This window comes from Electrophorus electricus, chromosome 3 (genome assembly GCF_041902795.1).
Source record: "Electrophorus electricus isolate QZ-2024a chromosome 3, ASM4190279v1, whole genome shotgun sequence".
Lineage (NCBI taxonomy): Eukaryota > Metazoa > Chordata > Actinopteri > Gymnotiformes > Gymnotidae > Electrophorus > Electrophorus electricus.
Window position 1 is genome coordinate 36,444,491 of NC_137499.1, and position 11,076 is coordinate 36,455,566.

The 11,076-nt window shown below is 47.6% G+C and overlaps 1 protein-coding gene and 1 long non-coding RNA gene across 2 annotated transcripts; both read left to right on the top strand.

Moving 5' to 3' along the window:
- The first annotated feature begins 206 nt into the window (after window positions 1-206).
- Window positions 207-4,542, top strand: LOC118242204 (uncharacterized). The gene is made up of 3 exons (XR_014122849.1): window positions 207-726; window positions 1,391-3,610; window positions 3,859-4,542. It is a non-coding gene; the product is annotated as an uncharacterized LOC118242204 (long non-coding RNA).
- A 2,954-nt stretch (window positions 4,543-7,496) lies between these two features.
- Window positions 7,497-10,321, top strand: pmp22a (peripheral myelin protein 22a). Its single transcript, XM_027010818.3, has 5 exons — window positions 7,497-7,683; window positions 8,641-8,730; window positions 8,860-8,953; window positions 9,163-9,303; window positions 9,515-10,321. The coding sequence occupies exons 2-5, from the start codon at window positions 8,653-8,655 to the stop codon at window positions 9,673-9,675; spliced, it is 474 nt and encodes a 157-aa protein (XP_026866619.2). The 5' UTR covers window positions 7,497-7,683; window positions 8,641-8,652; the 3' UTR covers window positions 9,676-10,321.
- The last annotated feature ends 755 nt before the right edge of the window (window positions 10,322-11,076 follow it).

Consider the following 11,076-nt stretch of genomic DNA (forward strand, 5'->3'; position numbering starts at 1 on the left):
GTGAGTGCTAGGGTGCTAAAATAAGATAGCCATGGCATCTGTGCAAATACTTTTCGGGCAGACTGACTTTAAAAATACGTCCTTGGAAAGGTAAGAGTCCAAGTTAGCTTCAGTCGGTGGCACTGCTCCAGTTCCCGAGTGAGCTCTTAAAACCTCCTGATCTGGCAAACACCGCCTGCTCTTTGTGGAGCGGTTTTCTTACTAGCCTTCCCATATTGTCAATCCCAAGGAGCTTTTATATGGGCCTGGGTGCGACCCCGCGGCCCCCCAACCCCAAAGCCCCCCCTCCGTGCTGGCTGGAGCAAGCGCAGTGGTCTTCATTGTAATGCGCCTGGCTCGGCAGAGCAGAGGAGCAGGGCTTCTCCCTCATGATTCTCTCTCACATCCTCTGCAGGACCTCATGCTGGTACTGGCAGCCCTCACCCTCCGGAACGATGAATGCTGTGGGCAGTACCCTCCGTGGCCTCTGGGATAGCTGCGGATCTGCACCAGGTTTATGCAATGTACACGCCTGGCTCTGGCGGCCGCTCCCGCACGGTGCGGCCGGCCGCCACTGCAGACTGGACGAGCGAAGGGAAAACGAGCGCAGCCCCTGGCCAGGCCTGGGGCTGTGTGTGCCAAACAGGGTCCGGGGTCCGGGGCCAGGGGCCAGCTCCAGGGCCAAGGGACCTGTCATGGGTGCAAGGCAGACGCAAACCGGCAAGCTGCATCCAGCTGGACAGAGAGGTGTGTGTGTGTGTGTGTGTGTGTGTGTGTGTGTGTGTGTGTGTGTGTGTTTGTGTGTGTGTGTGTGTGTGTGTGTGTGTGTATTTATCCTTGTGCATTACTGTTGTGAAACTCTCCCACCCTGTCTGAATCTGTGGGACCGTGGCATGATTTCATGACTTCTCCTTAGTGCTTATGTGACTTAAACCAACTGACACTCCAACAGCCCTTGGCCGAGTTTGTCCAAACAGCCGCGAAAAGACATGGACAATACATATAATACGCACACCACATGAACATGAAATTGGAGTGACCACAATTCTAAAGACCTGGTGACAGTTTGCAGGAGTAGAATCTCATTTTTCTTCCCACATTCTTCTCATCTGTTTATTTTGTTGAAATAACGCAGATATGGTGTAAACCAATCAGAACACGTTCCAGAAAAACAGCTGAAAACATCAGTCATTGTTGTTCATAGAACTAAAATAACACTGGTGCTGAAAAATCTACGTTTATTCAGATACTTTTCTTTGCTCCTTATCCAGAACCAGCTCTTGGCTCATTCTTTGTGTGTGTGTGTGTGTGTGGGATTCACGTCTGTAGATTTGCATGCCTTATGGTTTGTACTCTACTGGACTGTTCTCCACCCCCATATGTCCCTCTCCATCTTGTTTGCATTGTGCAGCTGTTGGTGGGCGGGACCGTGCCTGCAGCTGGGAGCTGACTGGGTGGAGCGGGCTCGGCACACCCCTTTTCTGCCCTCTGGGACGACCGGATGGCCGTCAGCCTGCTGTCAAGCCCCAGTACTGCACTGGACACACTCGGCCTCACTGAAGGCAGTTGTCTAAAACAGGCCTGGTTAGATTTTTAAACACAACTGTTCGCAGCTGCGGGGAACCACACACCTGTGCCCTTCCTCGGTTTACACTATTGATCCAGACGCAAGTCATCAGACTGTACAGGGTCGTCTGCATACAGTTAGAACACATGCAGAGTCCGTGCACACGGGCAGAAACCAGCAGCGTGCTGGTGGTGCCCTTCCTCATATGCCCCCCCCCCCCCCGGGAACCTGCTCCCTGTAGCCAGGCCTTACAAGCAGCTGCCGATCTGTCGGCGAAGAGTCCAGGTTTCCCCCCGTGCGTGGCTCAGGGCTCCTCTATGATCTGTTCGACAGCAGAAGGTAATTAAACACAAGTGAAAGCAGTCTCAGTTCGGTGTGACGTTCGCCTGGTCCGTTTTCCAACACTATCTTCCAGGACCGTAATCAAGCTCACACGGTTATGAAGCTCGGCGCATTTGCATGGAGGATGTGGCTGGGTGTGCTGATAGCAGTAGTCTGGTAATAGCGCTAGTACATCAGCCTGCTTCACAATAACGAGAGCTCACGTAATTGTTGTAACTTTATAATGGAAAAAGCCAAACTCAAAGAAAAACAGGCCTCAGTCCTAATTAGTGATCCGGCCGCTATGGATTGGGAGAGTAAGAAAATATTCTCCCAATTGTTTGGGGTGGGGCTTTTTTTTAGGTCCTCATAAGACCTCAACATACACAGTGGAGAAAAACAAATGCTTGGAGATATTCAGAAGATTGGAGTGTTCACAGCTAGCAGCAGGGCCAAGGACACATCTGGAATGTATAATTCCCTTCATTTGAACATGATATTTGGCGGCCAACCAAGAATGGGGGCTTATATGTGGGGTGTGTGTGTGTGTGTGTGCGTGTGTGAATGTTTGCACCCATCTGTGGGAGAGGTGTGGGCAAAAATCCTGCCAGAGGACAACTCCTCTCCTCGCTTGAGTTTTTCGGCTCAGTCTGGTTCCTCTCCCCTTTTCAGCTCTTGCACGACAGGAAAAACAGTAACAGTGTGTCGCAGACTTTCTGCCAAGTCTGTGAGCCAACAGTCGAACAAGTCGCGCATCTGCCAATGTCTCGGCCGTGCCGTTCTCATTTAGTGTACTACCAACATTTGAAAACAATTTCACAACTCCTCTGACCGCTCAGCGTTACAAAATGGAAAATACTTGTATACCTCTACGATAAAAAAAAAAAAAAAAAGATTAAAAAAAAGGAATCTTCTCCATGGTGTGGAATATCGATCTGAAACGCTATTGCACAGATTCAGATAGAGATTGACATGGGTGGGGGCCATGTGTTTATGCAATGAGAAGAATCCCTAAGTGCCTTAGTTCTTGGAAAAAAAGAAGGAAAAAATCTTCTTTTCCTCGACTCCAGCAGCCGGGGAGCCCCACAGTACAAGCAGACAGACTGCTCTTGCCGCACAGACCGAAGTGTATACAGACGCTGACACAGTCCATGTGTGCCTGTTTGGACACTGTCGTCCAAAGAGATTCAAGTCTGCCCCTCTTAGTGGATTTTTTGAGCCTTGCGCGTCAGAGGCAGAGACAAAAAGAGAGAGTAAGTCAGAAACGGACAGAAAGCGATGCTCTGGGAGCACGAACTGAGGCCCCAGCCAACTCCCCAGATGAGGTAACTTCTCGGCATCCAGAATCGGGTCTCGCTGGAGCAGAGGGAGAACCTCCCACCCCTCCCTACGGCCCCTCATAAGGTCTCCATCACTCGTCCACATGCCACAGGACAGTTAGCTATCAGAGGACAGTCAGTAATCAGACCTTCCTGCACATCATGCCAGTGACGCTTTGGGTGGGTGTGACGGAGGGAGGAGCCAGGTAACTTCGTGGCTGTATGGTTGGTTAAAGGGTTCTGCTGTGAAACAACGGATGGTAACTCAAGACAAAAAGGCCAAACTGGGGATGAAGCTATCTGTGTTTGTAATAAAGACAAGTATGCATCGTTGTGTGTGTCTGTGAGGAGGAAAACTGTGGTCATTCCAGCGGACTTTAGCCCAGAGCTGGCCCCGGGACAGCGTTTTGGCAGCCTGCCAGAGGTCAGTTCTGGGTAACACCGGATTCTGTCAAAGTTTTTTGCCAATTCACCACGGTCACCAGACCCCCCCCACACACACACACATACACACACTCCACCACAAAGGTTAGTCAGCATTCGCTCCCTAACCTGCAGTGTGTGTGTATTTGTGTGTGTGTGTGTGTGTGTGTGTGTGTGTGTGTGTGTGTGTGTGTGTGTGTGTGTGTGTGTGTGTGTGTGTGTGTGCACTGATGACACAATCTCAAACAGGAAGCCAGGGCAAATGACTAGCAGATGGTGGAGGTGGCTGGCCTGTCAAGACCTGGCCTCTGTCGTGACGCACACGCCTGTGCTCCATTTGGGTATCTTCGCAGATCGGGTATCTCACTGAGACGGAAGGCCCGAGTTCAGGGTCTGAGATGGAGGCTGGGGACACGTCGCTCGCTCCTGATGCCGCTAATCTGGTTAAGGCTGCATCAACTGCCAGCTCCTGTTTGGTCATCCGAAGGTCTCGGGTTTAGATTTTAGGTCGATTTTGAGTTCCAGTGGCAGAACAAGCTCCTAAAAACGCAGGAGCTTCATTCTGGCCACAGAGGAGAGAGCAGGCTTGGCAAAATTTTAAAATAATCCTAACATTGACAAATTAACTTTTTTTCTATGTTTTTTTTTAGTGAGACTGAAAATACCACCCAGCGTCCAGATAAACAGCAGCCCTGAATGGAATTCAGTTTATTTGCAGCCTCAACACCACGGTGTCTGTGTGTGTGTCTGTGTGTGTGTGTGTGTGTGTGTGTGTGTGTGTGTGTGTGTGTGTGTGTCTGTGTGTGTGTGTGTGTGTGTGTGTGTGTGTGTCTGTGTGTGTGTCTGTGTGTGTGTGTCTGTCTCTGTGACACACTCAGAAAGTTTGTACACTAGCAAGTGTGCTGTGACTGCCCATTGCTTTCATTGAAGTGAAGCCGGAGCCCCTCTGTCCCTGCCTGAAAGACATGCAGCTTGTTATCTGATAGGAGCTAAGTGGAGAGACACAGACAGACACAGAGAGAGAGAGAGAGAGAGAGAGAGAGAGAGCGATGAGAAGCTCTCTTTGATTACAGCAACATGGCCTGTAAAGTGAGAGAGAGGGACAACTGAACGGAGGCAAAATGTCGTCTGAAACTGTAGCTCTCACGCAGCAGATGTTGCAAACTCCCACGCCCCAGCTTCAGGCGGCCCAGAGTAGCTTGTTTCTGACCAATGTCATTTTCAGCACATCCATCTCACAAGGAAGAAGTCCCAAGCCCAAACTTCGAGACATGTACTACTGGAGTTTCCCAGCGAAAGTGTGCCGGGACTGGCAGATCAGACATTTCAGAGTGCTGACATGTTTGAGTTAATGCTTGCTTGTGTCTTTCATAAGTTTATATTCGTCGGCTCCTCGCGCCAGACAAGTCCTCCCTGAGAAAGCAGCAGGCCCGTGGACGTACACTTGCGTGACCTACCGCTCCTTCATATCTATGGCCCAAAATGGCTTCTTTTATACGCAGCCTCTGACAGTCCACATTTCCCAGAGGTCTCCCTGCAGTGGGTGGGGCTTCCTTCCACACATACGAGGCTCACGGCCCAGCCAGATGTGCGTGCAGTTCGGCCAGCGTGCATTCGCATTCAGAGCTGATCGGCCCAACCCCCCACCCCCGTCACGTCGCGCTTTCTCCGTGTACTGTTGGCCTGGCACGCAAGTGCTAGAACTTTCGCCCTCCGCTCTCTTATGCCCCCCCCCACTGGGTGACTCACTGCTTCAGCACGCCTGTGCCAATCGTCTCTTACACAAAGTGCAAGTGCTTTGCACATGGACTTCATTACCAACATATCTTCCTCAGGATCCAAAAAAAAGTAACATGCTGTGGTGTGATCATAGGGAAACAAGCATCATTGTGAAACGAGACACACTGAATGGAGTTCTGCTTTTTTTCAGATCTCTACCTCACAGCTCAGATTTTTAAAAAAGGAAGACAAAACCTTCCTCCAAACAACATTTGCCGTTATTCCTTAGTTTCTGGTTAACACAACTTTGCGTAGCACTTTATGTCATTTCACACCTCATGTGCTGAGGCAGAGAAACATTAGTTCCTTCTCATTCTGTGAGTGTGGGGGCCTTTTGGGATTTATAAGGATTGAGGAGAGATAAGATGCTTAGATATAACTTCAGTGTGTTCATTGTTAGGCCTGATCTACTCATGCCCCTCTCTGTACAAGCGGCTGGCACCCTGATCAAAGACGAGCAGAAACAGGGTCACTACCGTCAATTTAACCCATACACACTCCTCTTGCACTCGCCACTGTGTGCTTTGGCATTCCTGAACACTTTCTGGCAATTAATAACCGCAGTATTTATTGAGATGCAGCCACGCAGGCTGGCAAATCATATTTTTGTTGTGTAATGCTGCGTAAGGTCAGCTTCACAAGCTGGTGTTTGAACACATGGATGTGGTTATGGTGGAAGCACAAGTTCACTGTAAGGGAAATGGCCCCTCCCTTCAAGCATAAGGAGCACACCCACACAGAAATGTGTCTGCACCGACTCTGACTTCCATTAGAAGAACTTATAGGGTACTTCTGAAGAGAGGTATAAACTATACCCAACTCTCGACTTGTTCAAATTATGGGGAGATACAATAGAAAGATACAAGAAAAACTTCCAATAAAAAAAACCTTCCATGGTCAGTGCCTCTGGTGAGCAAGGTTGCTTTGATTTGACAAAATGAGACACGCCCTGTTTCTGACAATAAAATCAGAAGTGAACATTTTTTTTACCTTGAGGGAGAACATGATGAAGATGTTTGCTGCTACACTGACCATTCTTTTTTCAAAAATATATTTTACCAACACCCTAGATATACTATCTGGATCACTTAGTATTTGAGGGATGCAGAAATGCATTTTAGCAGTATAAAAATGCTTGTTTGCTTTTGGTTGCCCCAACACAAATAACACGAATTACAAAATCCTGAAACACATAATTTTAAGGAAATATTTCATTTGTGGTGGTCCTCAGCTGAAGTCACAAAGTTTCGAGATGGGCAACAGCAGGTCCCATTAACAACCCAACTAACCCAAACCAACAAACAGAACAGCATCGATCAACTAAAGCCGATTTCTTTGGCGTGCTTCACTGTCTCCCTGCTGCGGAGTGTTCAGGATGCTGCATACGAGGCCCAACAGGCAAAGCGTAACCCAGACCTAGCTGCGCAAACGCGGGGTGGCACCAGGCCCCGTAGACGGCGTGAAGCGTGCAGATCGCCCGTGCACGTGTATTTACAACCCTTTAGTCTTAACCTCTGTCATCTGTTGCATTGAGCCAAAGCGCACGCTCGTGCCCAGTCTACTCAGATACTTTCTCTTTTCAGTTTTCAGTAGCTCGAGGCGAGGAAAGCTCAAAGCGTGCGCATGCTCCGAGGCTTTCGCTTAGCAGCCCTAGTGATGTTGCGTACGAGAAGGCTGGTGCAGTTTAAACTCAGCTGCCCCCAGCCGAGTTTAAGTGCGCCCCCCAACGAGTCTCTGAAGTAAATAGGGGTGTTGTTACACGCGCCCGCATTCTGGGCATACCGCGGGGCCACTGGGAGGGGCCAGCGTCAACACGCGCTAAATAACCTGGCAAAGTGCACGACTGTCGATGCATAGTGCGCGAACTCACCAAAAACGTGCTGAAGGCGAGTGTATTCCCGCATGTTCAGAATATAGAGGAAACAGAGAAGTGGTAATAGAGAAAAAAATAACAACATTAAAGTTATGGCATATAGAGCCCCACCCCCACCCCCCAAAAAAAGCGTGATAATGTTGCTTTCGTTGTACGAGCGGGATACAGTATTTAACGTCAAAACATGGGAGTAGTCCCGCAAGTGCGCGCGAGCACCGGGAGTCACGACGGGTGACGTAGCGTACGGGGCGGTGTTCTCACGTTCCTGAAAAAAAAGGGCAAAAAAACACTGCTGCGGTCCTACATCTGGAGTGCAGAAGTAGTGGTCGGGGGAATCTAGCTTATAGTAGGGTCCCACAGTAAAGGCTGCTCGGCGCTGTGCTCCCGTTTCCTGGCTTTCTCCTCAAGGATTCCGTCGCCCTGTAAGTTTGCACAGCTCCATCTGTTAGTGTCGTTTGGAGTGTTTTAAGGATCGGCGCCTCCGACGTTACGCACGCTTGGAAGTTGTTTTTCATCCGACCCTTTCAAGACCTCTGAACATTTCGCCTTGCTGCGCAAGCTTGTAGCTGCTTGCTCGGTCTTTGTTCAGCATTGTTTAAAAGTGACGAAAGTTTTTTGTTTGTTTGTTTCATTGTTTACGTCGATCGTGTCTCGGTAGTAGCCTGCACAGGAATGAAACGATCCGCTGTATGGGCTCAAATTTTGTCCAAGTCACAGTGCGTTGGGAAAAAAAAAGTTATGCGGTGTAACGGGTCTGGATGAAAACGAGGGAGTCTCCTGCTGGGATGCGCCTCGTATTCACACTCAGATCCTCTTTTTGCCAACTAATTTTCCTAACGTGAAGTAGCTATTTTATATATCTATCATTATTATTATTATTATTATTATTATTATTATTATTATTATTATTATTATTATTATTATTATTTCTTTATTATTGCTAATCGTGAACTGAAGTTCGATAATGTTTTTTATTCTAAATCTGTTGTCCATGAAAAAATAAAAAACTTATTTAAGGGTAAACGATTGCTTCGCGTTTCTACCAAGTGAACATGTAGCGTTACTGAATTATCTACACTCTTGGTGATATAACCACTTTTTACCTGTTATTTGTTTAGTGTAATATTGATTCGGTAGGTGTTTTGAATTAAAATCTACTTTTTGCCCGCTATGTGTGTGTGTGTGTGTGTGTGTGTGTGTATAGAATTACACCGTAACTATATATATATATATATATATATTTGAAATTACTATTTGAAATTAGCGCGTCCTGGCGTCTAGAAGGTGAACTGCGTGCGCGCTGGAAAACTCATTTCATTGAAGGAGATGGTGGGAGGTGGTTCAGTGGGCGTCTTCGCTTGTGTTTCTGCATTCTTCAGGTCGACATCACCATGCTGGCTGTGCTCGCTGGAACTGTCATTTTACACGTCATAGACTTGATTCTTCTCCTCATTTCTACATCTGCAAATGTGAGTTTGGACTTTTTTAGGAACTATTCTTAGGATCGTGTTGAGAATTACATGAGTTTAGTATTGCTTAAGGTTTGCACGTTAAAGCTATCAGGTGTGTTGTGGTAATGCGTTGACCCTGTGATATAGGCCTGGAAGACATTAAAGGAGAGCAGTTATGATCTCTGGTATAACTGTCAGCTAAGAGATGATCAACATAAATGCATAAGTGTCAGCAACACAGGTAGGTCACACGTCTGCCCAGTCTCTGCACATAGCTGTACTGACGGCAAATGTAGATGTTTTCATTGTTTCTTACAATATTCCAATGGATATGAATATGTGTATATGTTTTATAGGCTTATTTACAAGACCCTGAATCATTTATTTTAAAAAATATATCCAGTAATGAATTTGAGGGCAAGCTGTTTGTCTCCCTGGTTGTGGTTTCAGACTGGCTGCAGGCTGTGCAGGCTCTAATGGTTCTGGCTACACTGTTTAGCTCAGTTGCTTTCATCATCTTCCTGTGCCAGCTGTTCACGCTGGCCAAGGGCGGTCGGTTCTTCTTCACTGCTGTCTTCCAGGTCCTCGCCAGTGAGTATGGTCTCTTGCTGCCTGTTCCAGCAGGCAAACGGGGTTGCGGGACGGTGGGTGTGGCACCATTCATGGGCTTGTTCTCTTTGGCTGGTTTGAATGAAGAACTCACTTTCACCCCACCCTCCTCCTCCTCCTCCTCCTCCTCCTCCTCCTCTTCCTCCTCCTCCTCCTCTTCCTCCTCCTCCTCCTCCTCCTCCTCCTCCTCCAGGTCTCTTTGTGATGAGTGGAGCTATAATCTACACTGTGATGAGTCCAGATAAGTCCAAAGAAGACGGCTCGTACGGCTACGCTTACGTGCTGGCCTGGCTAGCCTTCTCCCTCACTCTGCTCAGCGGCTTCATCTACATCATCCTGAAGAAGAAGGAGTGAGGGAGAGCCCAACGGAGGACCCCTCCCTCGCCCCGCCGCTGAGAACGCGGCTCAGCCCACACGCTCAAACAGGCTCCTCTCTCTGGCCTGTGGGTCAATACCAAACGTGAACAAGGACAACAAAAAGTCACGAAGAACCACTGTGGTGACTCACAGATGACGATGCGCCTCACCGTCTGTGGCTTGTGGCATTATTTATATCACATACACACAGCTTTTGTAAATACAAATGTTGAAACCTTGTCAAGGAAGACCCCAAATAGTGAAGCTGACCACAAAGGAAAAAAGGAAGGAAGAGTATACATCTTTTATGCTTGTGTTGTTTGTTTTACCCCATATTAAGCATCTTGTATGTAATAGAAGTATGCTCTGAAAGGGAAATGACTTGAAATTGTACTTGTCTTTTGGTGATAAACCAAGAAGAATTGTTATATATTTTCTTTTCTTTTTTTTTCAAATTTGTGAAACGGTGCTGTTTTTTTCACTAAACTTAATAGCTAGACATACATATAGGCTCAAAGTGTGTTTTAAATTGAGCAGAATCAACATAGTGTATTGTATCTGTGCTCAAGTATCTCTTTTGAATTTAAATCTTTCTGTATTCCTTTTTAATAAGACAAAAATAAATAGTCTCTAATTTTCAGAATTCACTTGCAATTATTTATTTGGCCACCAGACAGCGCTGAAGTGTCAATAACAGGGGAATTCTGTGGCGCTCTTTAAGCAGCCATGACGAGATACCTGCGTATCAACAGGCCAAGTTTGCTACGGTAAACAACTTTCTGGCAAAAGAAGGGAACCCCTCCCATGGACGGCGAGAGAGAATGATGAAGTCACCTTTTAATGTCTTTTAATCATGTGAGGAAAAAGAAACCACATGTTCCTGTCGGCGAGCTCCTACGGTCACGGAGCTAGAAGCGCTACGCTTCGGACGTGTCCTCTGCGAGTGGGGAGTCAGCAGCAGCGATCTTGCACTGTAGTCTGGAGTAACGGACGTGCCGGTGTACAGGATCACACGCTGTGTGATCTGGCAGCAGCTGATGTCAAACCACCTCAATTAAGCGAACCCCCTCTGTCAGGTGTGCATTATGAAACAGACCGTTTGGCCGTTATTCCCAGGACTGTGTATGGAGTAAACCAGCCACTGAGCATCACTCCATTAATACCATCCTTATATCATGATATAGGGATGTTTTTCAGTGACAGGGGCAAAATCCTTTTCTATATCGCCCAAGATCCCACGCTGGGGTGAAGGTGTACATTTCATCAAGACAATGACCCAATGACCTCTCGGAAAAGGTGAGTGACTTCAGGAAAGCTCTGTGGAAATCTGGCCTACCTGGAGCGCAGACCCAGCTCTAACAGAGCATCTCTGGACAAACCTGAAAATGGCGTGATGCC